The sequence below is a fragment of the Cetorhinus maximus genome, chromosome 24, assembly GCF_964194155.1.
Source record: "Cetorhinus maximus chromosome 24, sCetMax3.hap1.1, whole genome shotgun sequence".
Taxonomy (NCBI): Eukaryota; Metazoa; Chordata; class Chondrichthyes; order Lamniformes; family Cetorhinidae; genus Cetorhinus; species Cetorhinus maximus.
The window spans coordinates 22763496-22790056 of record NC_135902.1 but is presented as its reverse complement, the minus strand read 5'-3'; the positions used below and the strand labels follow the sequence as shown (position 1 = coordinate 22790056).

Genomic DNA, 26561 nt, shown 5'->3' with positions numbered 1-26561 from the left:
TTTTTAATGAATAAAATTATGTGTTTGCCATGTTGTGACTTGCTGTTTCTCTGCCCAACACAGTGAAGCAGCACCAGGTGAGTCAGTGCACAGGTCTCAATGAGGTCTACACTGCTGAAGGGCCCTGCCTCAATTCCTACATGCGAGGGGACAGCTGATTTCTGCCAGGGCACTCATGGGCCCCTCAACCCCTCATCAGCTGAGAGTACCAGTCCAGAATACTATCCAACTGGGCACACAGAGATACAGCAAGAACAGGATCATCACACCCCACACCCCACCCACCTCCCACCACAGCCCTATCCCACCCCCACCCTCGATGCTCGAGTGGCTTGCTGTCATTCAACCTCTGTGGGAGCAGGCAGAGTAATCTAATGCTTTGGGCAAGGTACCTGAAGGGTGTCCATGCCTTTGGAACCAGAACTGACCCGAATCAGTGCCTCTGGGAGACCAGGGGTAAGGGTGTGAATTGTCTACAGAGAAAGAGGGAGATGGAGCGAGAGAGACTGAGGTTACAAGCAGGACTAGGGTTTGGTTCTGGTGCCGAGACAGCTGGATTCTAATAGCAACGAGAGAGTACAAGGGGGAGAGACAGTGTACCCATGACTCACAGGCACTCACCATCCGGGCTCACAAATGGTGAATGCCACTTTGTCGAGGAAAAAAGTTGTGTCTAAAGATAATCAGTGCCTCCTTTAGAACCAGCTGTTTGTATCTAATGAACCTGTGAGCTAATCTAATTGAGGCATTTAAGATTGTTAAAGTATTTGATAGGGTAGACAGAACAAGGAGGTACCGTTTCAAAATTAAGGCCAGCCCATCAGGCAGGATGTCAAGAAGCACCTTCGACACACAAGGGGTTGTGGAAATACGGAACTCTCTCCCCAAAAGTTGTTGATGCAGGGGGTCAATTGAAAATTTCAACATGGAGTTTAACAGATTTTTGTTAGGTAGGGGTATTAAAGGTTAAAGGACTAAGATGGATAGATGAAGGTACAGATCTATTGGAATGGGTGAACAAGCTTGAGGTCTCCTCCTTTTCCTTTGTTCCTCAGATCGGCTTTAATCTCTTATTGGTTAATGAAGGATTACCAAGGTCTCAAATTCAAACCAGCTCCTTTATTATGTCAAAACTTCTCAAAACTGATCAACTGTAACTAATGTTAAGCACCTGCAGCATCAGCACTTCTGACCTGGGCTGGTCAGTCAGTCACCCTCTGACCTGGGCTGGTCAGTCAGTCACCCTGAGTGATGGGGGTAGGAGATAATCACAGGCTGTGTCTACATTCCCCCAGTCAGTGTCACTCAAAGGCAACAATCAGTCCATGGCTCCTTGGCAGAAAGCAGCTGCTGGGCTCTGGGGCTACACTTAGCTCTTTGCAACAGGCCGGAAGCAGGAAAGGGGACATGGGGCAATGGGGTGTGGGTGTGGGTGTGGGTGTGGGTGTGGGTGTGGGTGTGGGTGTGGGTGTGGGTGGGGGTGTGGGTGGGGGTGGGGGTGGGGGTGGGGGTGGCGCGCGGTAGTAGGAGGGATGCAAAGTGTCAGTGGGAGGGGCAGAATGAAGAACTTTGAACATGTTAGTTTGACAGCTCATTATTCCGAACATGTGCAATGTGATTGCACTCCCTGCCCCAATCCACTCAAAGACTGGGCATTATTGTCCAATATTGTCATTGCATGAGCTCCCTGCTGGCTAAAACTCAGAGTGTTACTGAAGCATTGCAGTGGGCACTGTTGGTGCAGGCACCTCACCCAGCCCAAAACAACAAACACTGCATAACCCCATGTACCATTTGTCAGTGACCATGGTAAGCTTTCAAGAAATAGATATATTAAAAACAAACCTTGGGGTAAAAATTTATCTTTGGGCGTCAGCATATGTGTTGCAGACTAGTACCAACCACCTATTCCAATAATCAGTTTCAACTTTATCAAAATACTATCAAAAAGAGTTCAAACTTTGATGATTGGGAACATGGGCCATCAGCTCCCTCGGCTGGTGAATCTCCCATACATCAGCCGCCTTTAAAATTATGGCAAGGTTTCACTTTGCTGAAATGTCATGTGCAGAAAAGGCTCGGCTCTGCCCTTCTCTCGGTCCTCCCCAATCTCCACATCCTCCTCAGTCTGCCACCTCACTGTAGTAATATTTCTGAGCATTCTCAGACATCTTCCAGCCACCAGCACGGAACTCAATAATCTCCAACAGCAGCAGGCGGGACAGGGAGGAGGGCTGGTGCTGCAGCAGGAAGCCATCTCGCAGCTGGCAAAAGAGATCATCCATCCGCTGAGTGTTCATCTTCTGTAGCTGCTCTCCGATACGATGCAACTGCAACACCAGGCAGTCCACCTAGAGAGAGGGACACAGAAACAGAGCTAGTCAGACCATCTACAGATAGAGATTGGGGTCAGGGGGCTTAACTGGAAAAGGTAGTATAACTAATAGTTCAAAAAAAGGTAGAAAGTAGAAATTGTACTTTAGTCACCGCAGGTAAAGGGAAAATTAAAAGGCATAAAGTAATTAAACCAGGAGAAAGAAATAAGAAAAGTGAGTAAAACATTAGAGCAGGAGGACAAGTTTAAGTTGTGTGATCCAAATAAGTGTTCATTAGACAAACGTATGGAGTTTAAGAGATTGAATGAATTGCAGGCACAAATTCAACTTGAAGTCTTTGACAAGGTAGCCATTATGGGGATAGTCAGGACTGGAAACTAAATATGTCAGGCTATAAGGTCTACAGGATAGTTAGGGAAAATGGTAGAGGGGGAGTAGTAGCCTTAATGACTAGGGATGAAATAATTTCAATGATAAAAAAGGATGTAATGAAAGCTAAGCAGGTAGTGGAGACTTTCTGGGTAGAATTAGGAAATGGAAAAGGATTTAGTGCTCTCGGGGGAGTTGTGTTTGGACACCTTGTAGCAGCTGTGAAGTGGTAGATTGTATAAATGTAGAGATGGGCATGCACAGAGAAGAGGCTGAGTGATTTTAACAGGTGATTTTAACTTTCATATAAATTGGGATAAGAAATTAGCCCATGTCAGAAGGGTAATGAATTTCTTGTGTCCAGAATAGTTGCTACAGCAATATGTCCTAGAAGCAAGGAAGGGTCAAGCTACATCAGATGTAGTAATGAGGCATATTTAGTTCACACCCTAAAGGTGCATGAACAATTATCTAATAGTGTCATTATATGATTGAGGTTAACAATGGGAGAAATGCAAAACAGCTACTATGATTCTAGATTTAGGTAAGGGCTGACTTAATGCCTTGATGAGACAAAGGATCAACTGGTGGCACACAAAAAAAATTTAATGTGATACAGAGCCAGTTTATACCCTAAAGAGCAAGAGTTCTACCTGCCCAAAATAACAGCCATGGATGCTTGAAGAGGTAAGAGACAGCATAAAACTAAAAGAAAAAGCAAACTAAAATTCAAAAACTAACACAGATCTTGGTGAATGGGAATGATACAAAGAACAGCAAAGGGGTACAAAGCAGATAGCTATAAAAAGGGAACTTAAAGGGATATCAAAATGACATCTTCAGTCTTCCAGAACCCCATAATTGCTGTCTTGCAATGCACTAATTTCAATGTAGATTTCAGATCCAGTTAATGCATGAACTGGACAGCCCAGGGCCAGATGGCTTTCGTTCCAGAGTTTTAAAGGAAGAAGGTGAGAATATTGCATATGTCACAACTATAATCTTCCAAATTTCTCTAGATTCAGGAACTATCCTTTAGATTGGAAAATTGTGTGTGCCACTCTACTCTTTAAGGAGAGAGAAGGAATCGGGGAATTATAAACTGTTAGTCTAATATCTGTTGTCAGGAAATCACAAGATACTATAATTAAGGATATAATGATGGAAGGTTAATGGGTAATTTGGTAAAAGATTTCAAGATATTAAAGGGAACAGTGGGTAGAGAGACATTTGTTTCCACTTGTTGGGGAACCTAGGACTAGGGGCCATAGTCTAAAATTAAAGTCAGGCCTTTCAGGAGTAAAATTAGGAAACACTTTTACAGACAAAGGGTGGTAGAAGTTTGGAACTCTCTTCCACAAATGGCAATAATACTAGATCCATTTTAACTTTAAATCTGAGACTGATAGATTTTGTTAAGCAAAGGTATTAGGAATATGGGGTAAAGGCAGGTATATGGAGTTAGGTCACAGATCAGCTATGATCTCATTGAATGGCAAAACAGGCTCGAGAGGCTAAATGGCCTACTCGTATTCCTATATTCCGAAGAAGGTTCAGGTAATCAGAAAACAACAACTTATATTTATATAAAACCTTTAAATTAATGGGGCTCCATGGTGCTTTGCAAGAGTGTTATAAAACAAAATTTGTCGCCAAGCCACCATAACATATTAGGGCAGATGACCAAATACTTGATCAAGGTTTTAAAGTGCTTGAAGGATGAAAAAGAGGTGGAGAAATTTAGGAAGGGAATTCCAGAGCTGAGGGTGCTTGAATGCTTCAGTTGAACCTGTCTCCACCACACTCTCATGCAGTGCATCCTGGACCAGTGCACTCCAAGCCAGAGTTAGATGAGCACAGTGATCTCAGAGGGTTGTGGGACTGGAGGAGCTTACAGAGATGAAGCCATGGTGAGATTTGAAAACAAGGGCCAGGATTTTACTGTCCTGCCCACCGCAGGACTGGGAATTCCTGCCCAAAGTCAAAGGACCTTTGGCTGGTCCGTCAAATTTTCCATCCTGTCACGACAATTGGCGCTATGGGCAGGACCGGAAAATCCCAACCAAGGAAGGGAATTTTAAAATTGAGATGTTACTTAATCTGGAGCCAATGGAGGTCAGTAAGGACAGGGTGATGTGCAAATGGGACTTGCTGCGAGCTAGGACACAGACAATCAAGTTTTGGATGACCTCACGTTTACGGAGAGTGGAAGATGGGAGTCCTGCCAGGAATGTGATGGAATTGTTAAATCTAGAGGTAACAAAGGCATGACTGATAGTTTCAGCAGCAGATTAGCGAAGACAGGGGTGACGATGTTACAGAGGTGGAAATAAGTGGCCATAATGGCGTATTATAGTTAGAATATATGGTTAGAAGCTCACCTCAGAGCCAAATAATGACGCCAAGTTTACAAACAGTGTGGTTTCAGGTTGAGAGAGGTGGTGTTGAGGTAGAGCTGGATGCTGTCAAGCATACCTGTGAAAACTGATGCTGTGCTTTTGAATGATGTCGCTGAGGAGTAGCATGTAGATGAGAAATAGGAGGCTGCCAAGGATAAATCCTTGGGGAACATCAGAGGTAACAGCGTGGGAGCAGGAAATGAAGTGATTGCAGGTGATTCTCTGTCTATGACTGGACAGATAAGAATAGAACCAGGTGCGCGCTGTCCTGCCGGCTGGACGAAAAGCAGAGAGGCATTGGAGGAGGCTAGTGTGGTCAGCTCTGAAAAAGGCTGCAGACAGGTCAAGAAGGTTAAGGAGAAATAGTTTATCTTTGTCACAGTCACAAAGTGTGTCATTTGTGACCTAAAAGAGCCATTTCGGAACTGTGGCGGGGTCGGAAACCTGATTGGAGGGATTCAAACACGGAGTTCTGGGAAAAATGGGCAGGTTTAGAGGATGCGATAACACATTCAAAGATGTGGAAATGAAAGGGATGTTGGAGATGAGGTGGTGGTTTGCAAGTTTGGAGGGTTCAAGGGTTTTTTCGAGGAGAGTTGTGATTACGTCTGGTTTGAAAGAGAGAGAGAGAACACCTGAAGAGACAGAACCATTAACAATGTGAACTGACACGGGAGCCAGGAAGGGAAGTTTGCAGTTTAGTGGGAATAGGGTTGAGGGAGCAGAAGGTGGGTCTCATGGCCAAGATAAGCTCAGGGAGGGCATATGAGGAGATAGGAGAGAAACTAGAGAAAGATGCGAGTTCAGGGCTAGGGCAGGGGGAGCATTAAAGGAAGTTTGCACAGGTGGACTAGTGGAAGGGATGGAAATGGCAGAGGCAGCTGATCAGATGCTCTCATTCTTAGTGAAAAAGAGCTCCTCGTACTTATTTTAGGAGGTGAGAGTGGAGCAGGCAGAGGAGAGGCATTTAAGAAGATGGTTTTTCAATACAAAAAAAAAGACTGGCGGGGTAACACTGCATTCCAGGATGATTTTGGAATAGTGAGCAGTTTTAGCAGACAAGAGCAGGACTCAACTGTTTGACCCAACTAGGTGTGGCAGTGGACAGCTCAACCAGTTGTCAGCCTACCCTTTCAAGTCAGCAACCCATGGGCTTAAGAAAGCGGAGATAAGGGCCATTCTGGGCGAATGGCTAGGGTGAGAGAGAGTAATGGTTTTACTGGGGACTACAACATCAAAGGTGGTGATGAGGGTGCAATTGAGTAAGTCAGTAACTTCAGAAATATTGTGGAGAACAGAGGGATTTTGAACGTACAGCTGTAAGTTTTTTTAATTTGTTCTTGAACAATGCTGGCAAGGTCAGCATTTACTGGCCATCCTTAATTGTGCTTGAGAAGTGAGCCACTTTCTTGAATTGCTGCAGTCCATTTGGTGGAGGTACACCCACAGTGCTGTTGGAGATGGAGTGAGTTGGTAGAGAGTTTTTTCGAGGAGCAGATACAGAAGAAATAAAGTTGATGGGTTGGCGGCAGGTGAGGGGTGTACACAGATAGAAAACGATGCAAGGCAGTGATCAGTGATGGCTTTATCTGTGATTGATACATTCAAGGGATTGACCGTGAATTTGGGTAGGGGAGTATACATAGAGAGAGAGAGAGATTTGGGGAGATAAGAGGGCAGTGAAATCAGGAGAAAGGACATGATGAGTTGAGATGTAGGTTGAAATCATCACAGAAACATTTTCATCCTCAATGATGGTGGAGTCCAGCACTGCATCACAAAAGACAAGGCTGAACCATTTGCAACCAGCCTCAGCCAGGAGTGCCAAGTGGATAACCCATCTTGGCCTCCTCCTGAAGTCCCTGGTATCACAGAAGCCAGTGTTTAGCCAATTCAATTCACTCCATGTGATATCATGAAATGGCTGAAGACCCTGGATACATAAAAGGCTATGGGCCCTGACAACATTCTGGCAATAGTGATGAACACTATTGTGTCTCTGGACAAGCTGTTCCAGTACAGCTACAACACTGATATCTACTCGACAAGGTGGTAAATTGCCCAATATCCACCTGCATGGATGAGTGTAACTCCAACAACGCTCAAGAAATTCAACCACAAATCCAATCCGGCCAATGACCACCCCAACAGTTTACTCCTAATCTTCAGCAAAGTGATGTAAAAAGTGTTGTCGACAGTGCTATCAAAGGGCATTTTCTCACCAATACTTCGCTTACCTCTGCTCAGTTTGGGTTTTGCCATGAACATTCGGTTTCAGATATAAATACAGCCATGGTCTAGACATGAATAAGAGTTGAATTCAAGAGGTGAGGCAAGAGTGGCTGCCCTTGGCATCAAGGCAGCATTTGACTGAGTGTGGTATCAAGGAGCCCTAACAAAATTGAGGTCATTCAGAATCAGTAGGAAAACTACACTTGTTGGAGTCATACCTATCATAAAGGAAGATGGTTGTGGTTGCTGGAGGCCAGTCTCAGTCCCATGATATCGTTGCAGGAGTTCCTCAGGTGGCCTAGGCCCAAATATCTTTAGCTGCTTCATCAATGATCTTCCCTCTATCCTAAGGTCAGAAATTAGGATATTCACTGATGATTGCACAATGTTCAGTACCATCTGCAACTCCTCAGGTACTGAAGCAGTCCATGCCAATATGCAGCAAGACCTGGACAGGATTCAGGCTTGGACTGATAAGTGGCAAGTAACATTCATGTCACACAAGCTCCAGGCAATGACCATCTCCAACAAGAGAGAATTTAACTATGTCCTCTTGACGTTCAGAATTGGCATTACCTTTGACTATACCCCCGCCATCAACATCCTGGGGGGGGTTACCATTGACCAGAAACTGAATTAGCCCAGCCATATATACACTGTGACTACAATAGTAGGTCAGAGACTGGGAATTCTTCAGTGAGTAATTCACCTTCTGAGTCCCCAATGCTGGTCGACCTTCTACAAGGTGCAATTCAGGAGTGTGATGGAGTACCTGATGTGAGTGTGATGGTGTGATGCCTGCTGCATGGATGAATGCAGCTCCAACAACGCTCAAGAGACTCAAGGCAAAGCATTCTGTTTGATCAGTACCTCATCCATCATCCTAAACATTCACTCTTTCCATCACCAATACACAGAGTGGCAGCAGTGTGTACCATCTACAAGATGCACTTGCAGCAACTCGCCAAACCTCGTTCAAGAGCACCTTTCAAACCTGCAACCTCTACCACCTAGAAGAACAAGGGCATGGGAACAACACCACCTGCAATTTCCCCTCCAAGCCACTCACCATCCTGACTTGGAAGTATATCGTCATTCCATCACTGTCACTGGGTCAAAATCCTGGAACTCCCTCCCTAATAATAATGTGGGTACAGAGCTTGAATATTGCTGAAAAGAGAGACATTTTGCCGAAGCTTTTCATCTTGCACTCATCAGGACTAATGCAAGAATGCCAAATTTCAAACAATCATAACAGTTTATACTACAGGAGAAAAGGGTAAGGAAAAAAGTCAAGCTCATAACGTGGCTCATTTACGCTTGCTGGAAGTGACATACATACATATGCAGGGACCCATTCTCTACAAACAAAAGGAATAGCCTTATGCCTTTATGAATTATGCAGGAATTTGGGTAGCTTATGGTTTCCTGTTCTTTCTCCATGGCAATGCCTCGACCAATCAGCAATGTGGTTAAGGATGCTGCCACTATGCAATGGCTATGCAAATGGTATTTTTCCACTAAGAGGGCTGCTGTCATCCCAAAGCGATGTTCTGCCTTCCACACAATTGAGAAATATCATGTATGAATTTCGGTACCAGTGCAATGTTAGATACATAGGCTATACGTCCCAGTGATTGGCTGATCGAATCAAACAGCATGCTCCTTCCGTTGTTCGTAATAGGCAGAGTACAGACCATACTCAACCAGCCCACTGCAAACCCAAAACAAACTGTCTAGTGTTGGATGCAACTCCACGGTTGCGCAGCAGTTACTGAACAATCTTTAGTGTGCCAACTGCCAATTTAAGGCAATCCGTCAAGCTCTTAACATACACTTGCTTAAGCAACATACATTCATATGCAAGTACCCATTCTGTACAACCAATAGGAATATGTTCAACCCTTGCGCCTTTTTTGAATTCCAGGGATCTTGGAGAGCCTATAGTTCCCTATTGCTGTCTCCATGGCAACACCTCAGCTAATCAGAGTTGACTTGCCAATCAACCAACCATTTTTCTACTGCAGTATAAATTGTTGTGATTGTTTGAAATTTGGCATTCTTGTGTTCGTCCTGATGAGTGCAAGATGACAACCTTCGAGAACATGTCTCTCTTTTCAGCGAGATTCAACACTGTACTGCAGCAGTTCCAGGTGGCAGCTCCCAACACCTTCTCAAGAACAATTAGGGGTGAGCAATAAATGCTGGCCTCACCAGCAACACTCACATCACAAGAATGAATAAAAGATGTCGCTGGTGCAGAGGCTGAGGGAGGAAAGCAGTGAAAGTACCTCAGTGAGAAAATAGTCGTAGGTGTGAGTGATAGTAAATGAGGATTTTAAATGAGAGGTGAGAGGGTTAGAACAAGATGAGATGTTCAAAGGAGGTAAAAGTGCTAGAAAATTAGGGGAAGAAGCCTAGGTATGATTTGACAATAAGCACCACACCGTCACCACAACAGTCTTGACAGAGCAAGTAGTGAAAGGTATAGCCAGGTGGGGAGGCTTCAGTTAGGGGGAAGGTGACATTATCCCTCAGGCAGGTCTCCGTCAAAACCATGATGTTGATGTAATCATCCACAATAAGTTCATAGATGGCGAGGGTCTTGATCACAAGTAAACAGACATTTTGGAGGGAGATGCGTGGAGAGGTGGTGAGAGCTGATCCACTGGCAGAGTCCACATGGTCAGAAAGCTGAGTTGGACAGGGAGGGCATTGGCAGGATTGTCTCCCAGGAGGCACACTGGGCAAGCAGACAGGTGGGGATGTTGGGGTTGCCGCTCGTGAGGAGGTAGCATGAAATACCTCCATGAGCCCTTCAGAGAACACCAAGAGGAATCAGAAGGAAGCTGTGGCATGGTGACAAGAGAACAGAAAGGTTGAGCAGTGGCAAAGGGCTGCAGTAGGGATTTAGGAGGGCAGAGTATCCAAGAGGAGAGAAATGCAAGGACATATGACAAGAAGAGAGAGGAATTTATGAGAGATAAGAGAATAGACATAAAAACAGAAAGAGAAAAATAGGAATAAAAGTTTAGAGAAACAAGATCCACATAATCAGACCATCTCCAGACAGAAACAGGAAACAGGACTCCACGGTAATCCAGCGTATTTGAACTCGAGTCGTTCCTCACCTCCTCTTCATTCTGCAGCGAATCAGGCTGGGTGAGACGCATCAAACAATCATACACAGGGTTAACCAGCGCCATCATGGGCATGTTATTCACCTGAAATATAAAACAGGAATCAGAGCCCAGGCACACGGGAGATCCACCCTTCATCGCAGCTCCATTCTGAATCTGGCAGCAATGACCCACCCTGGGCACACCACAACTTGCCTAGGGTTCGGTGCGGTGAGTGCCTGTGCAGCAGCTGTTGATCACCTCATTTTGTGGGGGCGGTGGTTGGGGGGTTGTGGGAAAGGGAGCAGCTTGTAGTCTCAGCACATTTCCCACTCCTTCCTTCTTCATGCTGTGCCAGTCTATCATCCACCCGAGATGGCGGATGACTACAGCGGGCGCACTGAGTGACTACATCAGGATGTCAGTCTTAACCTGTCCTAGAAGGTGGTGAGCACAGCAACATTCTTACACTAAGCAACAACCTGCATTTATAAAGTGCTCTTAATCACGATGCTTGCCAACAGCACAATCAAAACGAACGGACAGCAAGGACCAGGGAGAATGGTTGGAGAATGAATTCAGGATTAGGGTCCAGGGTCTCACCTCCCCTTCAGACCCTGGAAACACAGCATCCTGCTACTGTCACCCTGAGACCAGCACATATAGGGGCCCGATCGGGTAATGTTGAGAAGGAAAACCTGGTTAATGAGGGCAATCCAATCACAATTTTAAAATCAAAGCATCCCGTAAGTACGATCTTCATCTTCTCCCACGGGAAAGCCTTTCACACCACATCGACCAGCTTAAAATGTTACCAGAGTGAGTGTTCTACAGGAGAGTTTTATACTGAAGGGGTGTGTTATAACTGAGATCTTATAATGGAGATGGAGGGTGTAACAGACAGAGTATTATCACTGAAACCTGATACTGGGGGTTCGTGGAGAGTGTTATAACTGAGTGTTATTAGCTGCTGCATTGAGAAGCTCCCATTCCATGGCCCAAGCCCCTAGGTTATGGAAGGTGACACTCACCTTCAAGTAATCAAAAACATTGCAGATGAAGGTGACCAGACAGACCCAATCATTCACCGAGCGCTCTCGAACCTGCTCTTTCACCAGGAATTCCTGCTGCAGTCGAATCAGAATGTTACGTCTGAAGTTGCTGTTCCCGCTCTGCTTGTTCTCGGCCTAGAAATAAGAAAGAATAAATGAGGCTGACCCGGGGCTCCAGCCTGCACTGGAGCAGGAAGCCTGACCCATGCCTGCCTGGAATTGGACTGGAGCCAACAAAGAGAGAGGCAAGGAACATGGGAGACAGGGGAAGGAGTGCTGGAGCAGAGCCTCAGTGGATTTACTGAATTTACAATTGCCAAGAGTAGCTAAAGTAAGGAGGCTTCCAGATCTAGGACCTGCAGCCCTGAGCCAGGTGGGTGGGGGAGTAACAGCACCAATCGAGGCTGCCCAGACTTGCCAGCAATCACCAGCACCCCCCCCAGTCAGCAGTGTTGCCAGCAACCCACTCTCCTGGGTGCCGGTCTTTCCAGAAACCTCCTCCCGATCATAGGTGTCACCAGTATCCCGCTGCCCAGCACCCACTGCCGGTGAAGTGTCCCTTAATGTATTTTCTCAGAGTTGGTCACCCCAGCTGACCCTGAAATCTGACCTATACCGGAGCAGAGGGCCTGATCCTGGGCTCCAGTCTGTACTGGAGCAGAGGGCCTGACCCTGGGCTCCAGTCTGTACTGGAGCAGAGGGCCTGACCCTGGGCTCCAGTCTGTACTGGAGCAGAGGGCCTGACCCTGGGCTCCAGTCTGTACTGGAGCAGAGGGCCTGACCCTGGGCTCCAGTCTGTACTGGAGCAGAGGGCCTGACCCTGGCTCCAGTCTGTACTGGAGCAGAGGGCCTGACCCTGGCTCCAGTCTGTACTGGAGCAGAGGGCCTGACCCTGGCTCCAGCTTGTACTGGAGCAGAGGGCCTGACCCTGGGCTCCAGTCTGTACTGGAGCAGAGGGCCTGACCCTGGGCTCCAGCCTGTACTGGAGCAGAGGGCCTGACCCTGGCTCCAGCCTGTACTGGAGCAGAGGGCCTGACCCTGGGCTCCAGCCTGTACCGGAACAGAGGGCCTGACCCTGGGCTCCAGCCTGTACTGGAGCAGAGGGCCTGACCCTGGCTCCAGTCTGTACTGGGGCAGGAAGTCTGACCCTGGCTCCAGCCTGTACCAGAGCAGAGGGCCTGACCCTGGCTCCAGCCTGTACCAGAGCAGAGGACCTGACCCTGGCTCCAGTCTGTACTGGAGCAGAGGGCCTGACCCTGGCTCCAGCCTGTACTGGAGCAGAGGGCCTGACCCTGGCTCCAGCCTGTACTGGAGCAGAGGGCCTGACCCTGGGCTCCAGCCTGTACCAGAGCAGAGGGCCTGACCCTGGCTCCAGCCTGTACCAGAGCAGAGGGCCTGACCCTGGGCTCCAGCCTGTACTGGAGCAGAGGGCCTGACCCTGGGCTCCAGTCTGTACTGGGGCAGAGGGCCTGACCCTGGCTCCAGCCTGTACTGGAGCAGAGGGCCTGACCCTGGGCTCCAGTCTGTACTGGGGCAGAGGGCCTGACCCTGGCTCCAGCCTGTACCGGAGCAGAGGGCCTGACCCTGGCTCCAGCCTGTACCAGAGCAGAGGGCCTGACCCTGGGCTCCAGTCTGTACTGGGGCAGAGGGCCTGACCCTGGCTCCAGCCTGTACTGGAGCAGAGGGCCTGACCCTGGCTCCAGCCTGTACTGGAGCAGAGGGCCTGACCCTGGGCTCCAGCCTGTACCAGAGCAGAGGGCCTGACCCTGGCTCCAGCCTGTACCAGAGCAGAGGGCCTGACCCTGGGCTCCAGCCTGTACTGGAGCAGAGGGCCTGACCCTGGGCTCTGACCTGTACTGAGGCAGGGAACTGCGTGGCCAAAGAGCAGAATCCAGCCTAACTCTCTGTCGCTGACCCACACAAGCAGACAATGAGAGGGCAGCTGGGCAACAGCGGCTGTCGCCTCTGGGGCCAGGTTTCAAACCCTGTAGGGACCTCAGTTCCCCTCACCCTGTTGATTGTACAGTTCGTACATAAAGAAGATACAAGCAGTCTAAATAACTAATAACCCTGCACTGTGACGTGAAGAAGCCCCATGAAATTGTTCGGAGGAAACAAGTCTTGAATTGAGTCACAATAGGCCACAGTGTCACTGAGTGAGACTTGATACTAAGAGCTGAATCTTCTGGTTGGTGTGCGGGGGCAGGCCCAACACGCCTACGTGTAAAATGACACGCGATGACGTCAGGCGTGCGTCCCGAAGTCATCGCGCGTCATTTCGATATTTCATTCAGCGGGCACGCGCCAGAGGTGGCTGCGCGCCCACCGAACTGTCAACAGCCTATTAAGGCCATTAAAAAAGTAATTTAACTTGTTAACAACGCTGCCCGTCCAACCTTAAGCCCAAGCGGCCTTCGCGTTTTTGTAAAATAAATAAATAAATTTCACTTCACTGACAGTGTCACATGAGGGGACATGTTTAAATAAATTTTCACTTTATTTATTAACAAGTTTTCACAACCATTCAATCTCCCCAAGGCAGCTCTGTGCCTCAGGGAGATTTCTACGCTCTTTCATGCGCATGCGCGAAAGAGCACAGGTCCTGACTTTCCCTCCTTCCCCCGCCCACATTCGTAGTGCTGCGCGCTACCTGCCGCGCGTTACGCTGGGCGGGCCTTAATTGGTCCACCCGCATAAAATGATGGCGTGCAGCCGATCGTGGGCGGCGCCCGCCCCCGCCTAGCCTGCCCGCCATAGGAAAAACTCTCCCCTAAATTATTAGAACAACGCAAAATTCATGATGATATGGTAGAAATATTTAAAATTCTGAAACGTCCAACAGGGTGAAATGAAGTAGGTTGTATCTAGTAGCTGAAGGGTCTGGAATAAGGGACCAGACACAAAGTTAAATGTCAGAGATATAGAACAGAGGCCCGAAGAAACTTCTTCACTCAAGAGTTTTGAGGCTGTGGAACTGACTCCCAAGGTTAGCGGCTGTGGCAAAAGCTATGTCAACATTCAATATTAGATTGGATAGGTGGATGATGGGCAAGACAACGAGAGGGGGAACAAATGAGGGAGGAAATAAAAGGGAACAAATGAGAAAGGGAACAAGAGACAGATTTATATTTATACAGTATCTTTCACCTACCCAGGACATTCCAAAACATTTTACAACCAATGAAGTACTTTTGAAGTAAAGTCACTGTTGTAATGTAGGAAACACAGCAGCCAATTTGTGCAGAGCAAGATTCCACAACAGCAGTGTGATAATGACCACATAACCTGTTTTTACATTGTTGATTGAGGGACAAATATTGGCCAGACACTGGAATGATCTCACCTGCTGGCCTTCAAAATAGTGGTTGTAGGATTTTTACACCCATTTGAGAGGGCATGTTTGGTTAAACATCTCATTGGAACAGAATGAATGGATATGAACAGGGCAGGTAGAACTGATTATTTGTATGGTGGGTAAAAGCCAACATGGGCTGATTGAGTCGAATGCCCCACCACTTCCACATTGGGACATTTCTTCTAGTGTCACCCAAGTCAATACGGATTTCAAACTCTCTGAGGCCCGTGCAGTAAGTATGGGGGAGGAGTGTATCTACCACAGTTCTACACCGTACCTGTACTATAGTGTAACAAATACGTCCAGCTTCTTTACTGAACACCAGGTCCTTCATGGACTGTTCGATTATCACAGAGGCCACTTTCTCCAGGTCAACCGAGGCAGGTTCTGTCAAATAAGAATCGCAGAAACTTTTAACCCTCCCTCTGAGATGTTCCTCCCTCATTGAAACACTCTTCATTCAGACACTGGGAGGTGCACAGGAGCAGCAGTCTTTGCTATTCCAATAAGCACCGCACAATACAGATCTATTATTCCATATTTACTCCAGTCCAGTCTTACAATGTTACAGCACAGAAGGAGCCCATTGGGCCGGCTGATTAAAAGCTTATCTGATTATTCCCATGGCACAATGATCTTTCTCCATAAGCCCTGAAATTCCTCCTTCTCAAGTTAATATCCAATTCCCTTTTTCCAGTTACTATTGCATCTAGAAACAAACAGCAGAACTCTACTCTCACCCAGGGCCAGTTTGGCAGGCAGGTGGGAGTGTAAAATTGGGCGTTATATTGTCCTACACATCAATTATACATGTGATGGGGAGACATTGGGTGGCCCGCCAGCCCATGGATCAATTGACGCCCTTAAGTGGTTAATTAATGGCGACTTAAGGGCCTCTTTGAGCTCCTGCTGCAATTTTTCCCATGACAGGCAGAGGCTGGCGCCAAGTGGGAAGCCTGGCAGCTTTCATTGCTCGAGCTGGTGAAGGGATAAAGGGGTATCTTCTAATGAGCAAAGAGCCTGCTATCCTGGCTCCACTGAGAATCGCCCCACTCCAGCTCCCAGTGGTGGTGCTGGGGCCAGACAGCTCCCAGCCATTTGCAGTGCTTGGAGGCAGGACTTCCTCTAAACATGGGGACAGGAGCCTTGCCTCAAGCCCATTAATGCCCCGCCAAGGCTGCAGGGCGAGTAGCCAGTGTGGGGGTGGGCTCGCCACTGACATTTACACTGGAGGGGCTCCCCATTGCCCTACCATTCAATTAGATGATGGCTGATCTGTATCTTGTAACCCTTGATATCTTTATCCAATAAAACTATATCAATCTCAATTCTTGAAATTTTCCATTAACCCCCTCACTGCAACAGCTTTTTGAGGGGGAGAATTCCAGATTTTCGCCACCTTTGTGCTTCCTGACATCACCCCTGAATAGCCCAGATCTAATGTTAAGGTTATGTCCTCTCATTCTGGATCTCCTCTGACCAGAGAAAATATTTTCCTCTCATGAGGACTCAAAACGTCAACTTTGCTCTTCTCCGCCGATGCTGCCAGACCTGCTGAGTTTTTCCAGGTATTTCTATTTTTGTTTTGGATTTCCAGCATCCGCAGTTTTTTGTTTTTAACATTTTCCTCTCTATCTACTCAATTGAATCCTTAAATCATCTTGAACACCTCAATTAGATCTTCCTTTATTTTTTTTAAACCTCAGTTTGCCTAATACAAACTGATTTCATAATTTAACCCCTTTAGCCCCGATGTCCTTCCACCCTTTCAGGTGGTATATTGTTGATCAGAACAACTCACTGCATAATATCCCCCATTGCTTTTGTCAGTGTTGCCAGGTCCAAATCTCTTCTACACCAGAGAGTGGGCTGGCCAACATAGTTTCCTTTTATTCATTTTTGGGACGTGGCTAGGCCAGCATTTATTGCCAATCCCTAACTGCCCTCAAGAAGGTGGTGGTGAGCTGCCTTCTTGAACCACTGCAGTCCATGTGGTGTAGGTACACCCACAGTGCTGTTAGGGAGGGAGATCCAGTATTTTGACCCAGTGACAGTGAAGGAACAGCGATATATTTCCAAGTCAGGATGGTGAGCGACTTGGGAGGGGAATTTCCAGGTGGTGGTGTTCTCATCTATCTGCTGCCCTTGTCCTTCTAGGCGTTAGAGGATGCGGGTTTAGAAGGTACAGTCAAAGAAGACTTGGTGTGGTGCTGCATGCTTCTTGCAGTTGGACACACTGCTGCTGCTGTGTACAGTGGAGGGAGCGAATGGTGGTGGATGGGACAAACTGCTTTGCACTCAATGGTGTCGAACTTCTTGAGTGATGTTGGAGCTGCACTTATCCAGGAAAATGGGTGTTCTCTCGCTGGCAGAACTCCTTCCCATTTAGTCATCAGGAGTGGGGTTGATTTGATTAGTTGGCAAGGGAAACAAAGTAAGTGTCCTCCACTGCAAGGTTGTTGGGTGATGGCCGTCGGTTGGTATCAGTGTGCTGCCTCTAGACCAGGTGTCTGTACCGCAGCCCTGATCCCCATGGGCCCCAACACAGGAGAATTTGCTGTCTCTAGTTAGAGGTGTGGAAGCCAGTGGGCATCAGCCCCAGACCACGTTTACTGATACAGACAGACCCACCAGGCAGTCTCTGCTGGGGATAAGACACCAACCCCAGCTCCCTTATGCAAGAAGAGACTCACTGAGTTACCGAGCAGCGAGGGGTGCCCATTACCAGTCATCCCGGTCAGAGTGGGAGACATCGCTCAACATGAAACTGTTCCAAGGAACAGGAAGATCCCATATTAGCCAATATTTAGAAAGGAAGCAGTTGTGACCTCACCCAGCCACTGGGCCCCCTGGGTTAGGAAAGAATAAATGCTAGCCAGGATGGGTGGAGGCTCCATTTGCTGATCTCTATAGGAAGGTACTTGTGTGTGTGGATATTTTGGGTTAGATAAAGAGATCGAGTTCAGGCTGTAATGCCTCCTCTGTTCAAACAGCCCACTGACACTTCATCGCATAGGTTTCTGCTCACTGAGTGACCATTTGTGTGAGGTTATCAGAGGGCAGCCGATGCCCCAAGAAACCTGCACACACCAGGCCTGGCAGGGAGGAGAGAAAAACTAAAAGCCAGGATTTTCAGTCGCTCCTGCCATTTCACACAGTTACCTTTCAGCGCTGTTTTCAGCAGCTGCTGTGTGTCTGCATCAAACGACTGGATCTTGTAATCATCCTTTGCTGAACCTTCCATGGTTGTTGCTTTAGTCATGCATGCAGATACTTCAGAGACAAGCTGGGGAGAGAGAAGATGCCAATCAGTGACAGACAAACAGACAGTGAAAGGCAGACAGCAACAGTTCGATGGGACAATTGGACATGCTGTGGAACAATCAGTCCTGCTCCTACCGCTCTGGTTTCTTGGGTTCAACTGAAAGATGGATATTAGTCTTGGAGATAGGACACTTCCAATTCAAACACCCACTGTCCCATCAAACACTCCCAGAGCAGGTACTGCACGGGTTAGATACAGGGTAAAGCTCCCTCTGCACTGTCTCCATCAAACACTCCCAGGGCAGGTACAGCACAGGGTTAGGTAAGGAGTAAAGCTCCCTCTATACTTTCCAATTAAATACTCCCAAGCAAATACAGCACAGAGTTAGATACAGTGTAAAACTCCCTGCTGCAATGTTCCAATGAAGCTCAACGCAAACTGGAGGAACAGCACCTCATCTTCCGGCTGGGCACTTTGCAGCCTTCCAGACTTAATATTGAGTTCAACAATTTCAGATCATGAACTCTCTCCTCCATCCCCACCCCCTTTTTCCAATAATTTATAATTTTAAAAAAAATATATTTTTCTTTTCCCACCTATTTTCTAATCTATTTTTAAATGTATTTCGATCTATTGTTTTATCTCCACCTTTTAGCCCATTCTGATCCCTTCCCCCACCCCGCCCCCACTAGGACCATCTGCCACTAGCTTATCCTGCTTGCTACCCTTCATGTCCCCATTAGCATATTCCTTAGATAATATCATCACCATCAACACCCCTTTGTCCTTTTGTCTATGGCATCTTTGGCAATCTCTCCTTTGTCTCCACCTGTCACTGGCCCTCTATCCAGCTTTACCTGTCCCACCCACCTCTACCAGCTTACATTTCACCTCATTTCTATATTCCCTCAGTTCTGATGAAGAGTCATATGGACTCGAAACATTAACTGTGTTCCTCTCCGCAGATGCTGTCAGACCTGCTGAGTTTTTCCAGGTATTTTTGTTTTTGTTCAGATTTCCAGCATCCACAGTATTTTGCTTTTATCCCTCTACTCTGTGTTACTATAGAAATGAACACTTTAATGTGACTTTTATCCATTTCCCACACTTGTGGGCCCTTTTAGATTGCTGATTGGTGCCAGGCCAAGAGCAGACTGAGGATCTGTGCCCTTTAGATGTTGGACTGAAACTGAAGCATTGCAGACTCAGCTGAGACCATACACTGGTTTTAGCACAGGTCCCAAGTGAAGATCCCATGTTCAGCCACCAACTTGCCCTCGCTGCAAGCTTCTTTACTGGATTACTGGTTCCATTGACATCAAGAGCCTTCTGCTGGCTCAATAAAGCCAACACTCTTCCTGTATCAACCTAAACAAGGGAACAGTGTCGCACTCATGCACTGTAAGAGATATCATAAACAAGTCTGGTACTGTTCTTATATAAAACCATTGGCATGGAGGTAAGGTGGGAGAGGGTAGGGTGCAGGTGGAGAGGAAACAAAACCTGACCAGGCTATAGTTCAGTTTAACCAATTAACACTTAATTCATAATGCCTGTTGGGATGGGCAAGATCTCTATCAGGGAAAGCAACGTCCATATATTGACCATTCAGACAAAGCAGGAAACACCAGGAGACAATCAGGAGATGTCCAGAATTAACACCAGAGCCAAACCTGCTAGCTGTTAGACTCTGGAAGGGAAACGATACGAGAAGAAGGAACCAGAGATAATGAGGGATAGGGGAGGAGGGGCCCAGAGGTAAACCACAGCCCAAAGGTCCAGCAGTACTTCCAATGCACAGCTAACCATTGCAGCACCGTTATACACCCTAAAGACAGCAAAAATACAGCAGCTTGCTCAGTATCAATAAAGAGCAGAGTCTGCTCAAAGTTCCTGGTGAGATCCAGAACATATCAGTGTATGATCTTCCAAGCCAGGTCTGGGATGAAAGATTAACCCAATACTTGCTCTCTCACATGCTGAAGGGCCTAGATTTGTTTCCATATTTTTGTGCTTGTTTTCGGAATGTGGACATCGCTGGCTAGGTTGGCATTTTTCACCCACCCTAATCGAGGAGGCTGTGGTTTTGGGCCTGCTTTGTCCAACCTGATCAGCCAATTTGGAGGGCTGTTAAGAGTCAACCACATGTAGGCCAGACTGGATAAGGACGGCAGATTTGTTTTCTTAAAGCACATTAGTGAACCAACCCAATCATGGGCACTTTTACCACTCTTGTCCTGGCTTTTTCCGATCCCAACCGCTCCTTCTATCCTGACCCAACATCGCAGCGCCCTCTCTCCCCACTCCTGGCTCAAACCAATGACCTTATCCAGCCCAGCACCCCTTCCCAGGGTTACCGTATCCTGTGTTTGTAAAGTTGATCTCCTGGATTTCCCTCACTCTCTGATGGTCTGGTTCCTTACTGATCGCCACAGGACCAGGGAGCATCCTGTACCAGGCCATAGTTTGAAACCCCACCCACATCACACACAATGAGTCTGCTACAATGTGCCAGCTCAGCACTGGGCTAGCAGCAGTGAATGGGGTCAGGAGGATCACAAATCCACACAGCCTTTGTCTGCTGAAGTCTGAGGGTTTAATTCATCAGTTCCTGTTCAATGGAGCCTAACAAAGGTCAAACACAGGCAATGGGGCTTGTAGATTAGCAGGAAACAATGAAAATATTGAAAGTGTCACGTCTCCATTTTTCTGCTCCTCTCCTGGAGCTGCTGACTTGTACTGGGTGGGGTTCCACAGTCTCCCGATACCTCAGCTGAGTTTCATGCTACTTAAATGAATCCAAGTAGTGAGTGGTGGTGAGTTATTTAATCTTGAGGCAATCGAGTATGATCCCATTCTGAACCTGGTGCCAGCTGTGACTCAGTTGATAGCACTCTCACCTTTCAGCACAAGGTTCAAGGCTTACCCCAGAGCAAAAAATCCAAGCACTAATGCAGTACTGAGGGAGTGCTGCACTGTCAGAGGTGCCAATTTCTGGGTGAAACAATAACCCCAGACCCCACCTGCCCTCTCAGTGGATATAAAAGATCCCATGGCACTATTTCAAAGAAGAGCAGGGAAGTTATCCATCATATGATAAAAACAGAAAATGCTGGAAAGGTCTGGCAGGTTAACGTTTCAAGTGCTTATGACTCTTCTTCAGAGATAAGTCAAATGGACTTGAAAAGTTAACTATTTCTCTCTTCACAGATCCTGCCAGATCTGCTGAGCTTTTCCAGCATTTTCTGTTTTTATCTCAGATTTCCAGCATCTGCAGTATTTTGCTTTTATCTTAGAGTGTCCTGCCCAATAGACTCATAGATGCCTACAGCACAGAAGGAGACCATTCGGCCCATCTTGTCTGCACCGGTCAATATTTATGCCTCAGTCAACATCACAAAAGAACAGATTATCTGGTTGCTGTTTATGGGGGTTTGCTGTGTTAAGATTGGTTGCCATGTTTCCTACGTTACAACAGTGACTACGTTTCATTTGGATGTCCTGATGTTGTGAAAGGTGCTTTAGCCAGAACCTATTCTCAGCCAGGTCTGCACAAACGGGAGAAACTGGATACAGCAAAGTCAATGGGCCCTGACAACATTCAAGCAGTACCACTAAAGACTTGTGCTCCAGAACGAGCCACATCCCTAGCCAAGCTGTACCAATACAGCTACAGTATTGGCCTTCCACACTCAGTGGGCACCACGGGGACTGGGGTGCTTTATTGACCCACTTAATCACATTTTGATTTAATGTTTGTAAGTTTTCTTTAAATTTTGTCTTATGTTTTTGCAGTTTCCCTTTAGGGGCTGCCTTTTACTTTGTCCCTGGTTTCATTAATTTAGTTTATTTGTGTTGTAACAAAAGAGTTACAGCATTGGCATATACCCAACAATTGGAAAATTGCCCAGGTACATTTTGTCTACAGAACGTTGGACATATCCAATCAGGTCAATTACTGCCTCAATCATCAGCAAAGTGTTGGATGGTGTTTTCAACAGTGCTATCAAGCAGCACTTGTTTAGCTTGACGCTCAGTTTGGGTTCCACCAGGGCCACTCAGCTCCTGACATCATTATCACCTTGGTCCAAACATGGACAAAAGAGCTGAACGCGAGAGATTAGGTGAGAGTGACTGCCCTTGACATCATAAAGTCATATAGTTATACAGCCAAGAAACAAGTCCTTCAGCCCATCGTGTCTGAGCTGGCTATCAAACACCTATTCTAACCCCATTTTCCAGCACTTGGCCTGATAGAGTCAAGGCAGCATTTGACCAAGTGTGACACCAATGAGCTCTAGTAAAACTGGAGTCAATGGGATTCAGGGGGAAAACTCTCCACTGGTTGGAGGTCTCCAGGATAGTGTCCTAGCTGCTTCATCAATGACCTTCACTCCATCATAAGGTCAGAGGTTTAAATGTTTACTGATGAATGCATAATGTTCAGCATTATTCACTACTCTTCAGATATTGAAGCAGTCCATGCCCAAATGCAGCAAGACCTGGACAACATTCAGGCTTGGGCTGTTAAGTGACAATGCACAAGTGCCAGGCAATGACTACCTCCAACAAGATCACAAGTCCTTAGTGGTACTACCCATCTCCCCATGACATTCAATGGCATCACCATCATTGAATCTCCCACTATCAACATCCTGGGGGTTACCATTGACCAGAAACTGAACTGGACTAGCCATATAAATACAGTGGCTACAAGAGCAGGTCAGAGACTGAGAATTCTGTAGCGAGTAACTTACCTTCTGACTCCCCAAAGCCTGTCCACCATCTACAAGGCACAAGTCAGGAGTGTGATGGAATACTCTCCACTTGCCCGGCTGAGTGCAGCTCTAACAACATTCAAGAAGCTTGACACAATCCAGGACAAAGTAGCCCGCTTGACTGGCACCCCATCCACCACCTTAAATATCCACTCCCTCTACCACCAACACTGGCAATAATGTGTACAAAGATGTTACTGCAGCAACTCGCCAAGCCTCCTTCAACAACACCTTCCAAACCAGCAACCTCTACTACTTAAATTGACAAGGGCAGCGGATGCATGGGATGCATGGGATGCATCACTACCTGCAGATCCCCTCCAAGACACACACCATCCTGACTTGGAACTATATCGCTGTTCCTTCACTGTCACTGGATCAAAAACCTGGAACACCCTCCCTAATAGCAATGGTGGTGTACCACAGTGCTAGTGGCATAGTCACGATGTCACTGGACTAGCAATCCAGACTAATGCTCTGGAGACACAGGTTCAAATGCCAGCAAGGCAGATAGTTAAATTAACAAAAGGTGGAATATAAAGCTAGCCTCTGTAATTGTGACCATGAAACTATCATGGTTTGTTATGAAAACCCATCTGGCTCAGTAACCCCCTCCATGGAAGGAAATCTGCCATCCTTACCCAGTCAGACTCCCAAACCATAGCAATGTGGATGATGCTTAACTGCCCTCTGGAAGCCATTCAGCTCAAGGGCAATTAGGCATGGGCAACAAATGCTGGCCTTACCAATGATGTTCACATCCCATGAAGGAACAAAAAAAAAATTGCACCACATGGACTGCAGTGGTTCAAGAAGATGGCTTACCATCACCTTCTCAAGGAAAATTAGGGATGAGCAACAAAGATTGGCCTTGACATGTCATTAAAGAATTTTTTTAAATTGGTAACAGGAACCCTGGCTGATCCTTCCACTCTCTCAGTGCTGGACATTGGGACTAGCTGCAACACCTTGAAGGTCATGTTGACTGTGATCAGCTAACTCCGCACTGGCTTCCCCCAGTTGTAACTGAGTCATTGAGTCATTGAGAAGGCAGGTCCTACTTTGGATTCCCATTCTATACAGCTTCTCCACTGAAGCGTTGCTAGCAATGGCCACAGTCCCTCTCCCTCACAGGAAGATCTAGGAGAATCTTAATTCCTGATCACAATCTGCACCCCACACTGTTCCTGCTCACCGTTCAGTGACCCCTGCTGGAAATCAAATGTGTCAGGACATCAGGTGCAGGCAGGATACGGCCTGGCTGTGGTGCCCCTTCAGTTGAATAACCAACCTAGATTACCCACACTCACACAAATGTGTCTGTCCTCACTCAGTGACGGAGGAGTGAAGTTCATATATCACATGTAAACTACTTCAGGAGGGAGAGGGCAAGAAACCAGGTAACGGAGGAGGAGATAAAACTCAAGAATCGCTCTTAGATTTTATTACAACACATGGAGTGGATGGACTGTCCCACCAACAAGGCATTGGCCCTGTTGTTTGGTATACGCTGGACAATAGCTTGCAAAGTGTGATCATTGAGCGTGGAAATCAGAAGATGGAGTTGGATTAATTGTCCTCATCTAACTACCCTCAGACAAATATTAGAATAAACTTCCATTTACAAAGTTCACACCCTCAGCACAACACTGCCAACAGTGCAACTTCCCCTCAGTACCGCACTAGAGTATCTGCCTGCAATATGAGTTCAAGTCTCTGAGGCAGAGTCCAAACCCACAACCTCTGACTCAGAGGGGACATTGAGCCATGGCTGACATATTCAGTGTGGTCTTCAGATGTGAGAAAAGCCCCAAAAACAGCCCATAAAACTCATACTTAACAGGAGGAAAGAGTCAAACTGCAATCGAATTTGAAATCTACCCTCTGCCAATGGCTGGTGGGCCACCAGTAAAACTTTTCCAATATGAATTACTGACAGTAAAAATTCTTAAAATTGTTTATGAAAGGTTGTTTTGTAGACCTCTGATGCCTCCAGTAGTGTCCCAGACGACGGGGCAATGGGGTATGAGAATCTCCACCCCACCCTGGACCACTGATTCCCTATTGAAAAGTTCACACGTGAGAGTGAAAGGCAATGATCTCGAATGAGTCCGAGTGAAAGGGTGAGTGAGTTTGAGTGAAAGGGTGAGTGAGTTTGAGTGAAAGGGTGAGTGAGTTTGAGTGAAAGGGTGAGTGAGTTTGAGTGAAAGGGTGAGTGAGTTTGAGTGAAAGGGTGAGTGAGTTGGAGTATGTGTGTGAATGAGAAAGTGAGAATGAGAATGTGAGATTAATTGAGAATGTAAGCATGCATGTGTGTAAAGTTTTTGTGAGAGTTTGTCTTAGAATGTGAATGTGTGTTAGTGTATGTGAGTTAATGTGTGGGTATGTTAGTTAAACATGAACATAGAAAATTTACTCCACAGAAGGAGTCCATTTAGCCCATCATTGACTGTGCTGGCCAACAAAGAGCTACCCAGTGTAATCCCACTTTCCGGTTCTTGGTCTGTAGCCCTGTAGGTTACAGCATTCAAGTTAATGTAAGTGTTAGTTTGAGTGTATTTGCATGAGTGAGTGAGTTTGAGAGTGTGTATGTATTTGAGTGTGTGTGTGAATGAGCATGTTTATATATGCAAGTGAGTGCATCTGTGTGTGTGTTTGTGTGTGTGATTGAGTGAGTGTATTTGAGTGAGTGAATGTGTTTGTGAATCTGATCGTTTTGAGTAAGTGGGTTTGTGTGTGACTGTTTGAGAGTGTGTGGGCGCGAGTGCGTGCATTTGAGTGAATGAATGTGTTTGTGAGTGACTGTTTGTGTGGGAGTGTTTATTAGGATGTGTGACTGTATTTAAGTGTGTTTGTGCTAGTGAGTGTGTGTGCTGTACTGAGTGTTTGTGAGTATGAGTAATTGAATGTGCCCACAGAAGCAGACAGGATCAGGATCAGGATCTTGGCTACGATCGAATTGTCTGACCCATGAAGAAGGAGCCAGGCGGCCGAGGGAGCCGGAGGGACCTGCCCTTGCAGACCGGGCCCCAGCATGGTGCTGCCCCTTTAAGAGGAGTTGCCCAGGTGAGTCGGGCAGGAGAAGCCCTGAGAAAGTGACACTTACCTGGCGGCAACTCCAGGTTGAAGTCCACACCTGGCCAGGTCAGATCTTCTTAGAGTCCGAGTCGGGCTGCTGGGTGTAAAGAAAGATCAGGAGCAGAGTCAGGACCAAGAGCAACAGGAGCAGGAACGGGACAAACTCCAGCATCGAATGTAGATGCGGGATGGGCATCTCTGGGCAACGAAGGGAAGGGGCCCGGGGCTCGGGGCTCGGGGCTCAGCAAGAATCCTTCCAGCATCAGCAGCCCAGCCCCAGTCCCGGAGACTGCTTCCTCCTCGTCATTTCCTTACATGTGGAAACTCAGCAGACTCCCTCTGCTGTCGGTCTCTCTCTTTGTTTCTGTTTCAAACTTCAAGCCACACGTTTCCCTGTCCTGCAGACGCTCCTCCGGCAGAGAGCCGGGAAAGAGAGGCCGTTCCCAATAGGAGGGGGGTTTTCCCCACAGAGGAACTGTCACATTAAAGCAGCGGACAGTGTTCTGAGTGGTGAGAGAAGTCTTTAAAATTATGAAATTATGAAAGGATAAACTTAACAGTTCCACTTGGTGGGTGGG

General features: G+C 46.9%; 1 protein-coding gene across 2 annotated transcripts; it reads right to left on the bottom strand.

Moving 5' to 3' along the window:
• Positions 1 to 1846: 1846 nt before the first annotated feature.
• mif4gdb (MIF4G domain containing b) lies at positions 1847 to 26313 on the bottom strand. 2 transcript variants are annotated; one of them, XM_078570859.1, is made up of 6 exons: positions 26012 to 26313; positions 18025 to 18148; positions 15140 to 15249; positions 11487 to 11642; positions 10468 to 10560; positions 1847 to 2351 (listed from the first exon to the last, which is right to left on the bottom strand). In XM_078570859.1, exons 2-6 carry the CDS (start codon positions 18122 to 18124, stop codon positions 2124 to 2126), a joined length of 687 nt encoding a protein of 228 aa, XP_078426985.1. In that variant the 5' UTR covers positions 18125 to 18148; positions 26012 to 26313; the 3' UTR covers positions 1847 to 2123. The 2 variants fall into 2 exon arrangements, with proteins under 2 accessions (XP_078426985.1, XP_078426984.1); XM_078570858.1 differs by lacking the exon at positions 26012 to 26313 and adding an exon at positions 20485 to 20534.
• Between the last annotated feature and the right edge of the window lie 248 nt (positions 26314 to 26561).

Coding starts and splice junctions, on each gene's coding strand:
- mif4gdb (XM_078570859.1), bottom strand. CDS start 18,124: ATGACTAAAGCAACAACCATGGAAGGTTCAGCAAAGGATGATTACAAG. Junction 15,250..18,024: donor GCTGAAAACAGCGCTGAAAG/GTAACTGTGTGA, acceptor CTTATTTGACAG/AACCTGCCTCGGTTGACCTG. Junction 10,561..11,486: donor ATGTTTTTGATTACTTGAAG/GTGAGTGTCACC, acceptor TTTATATTTCAG/GTGAATAACATGCCCATGAT.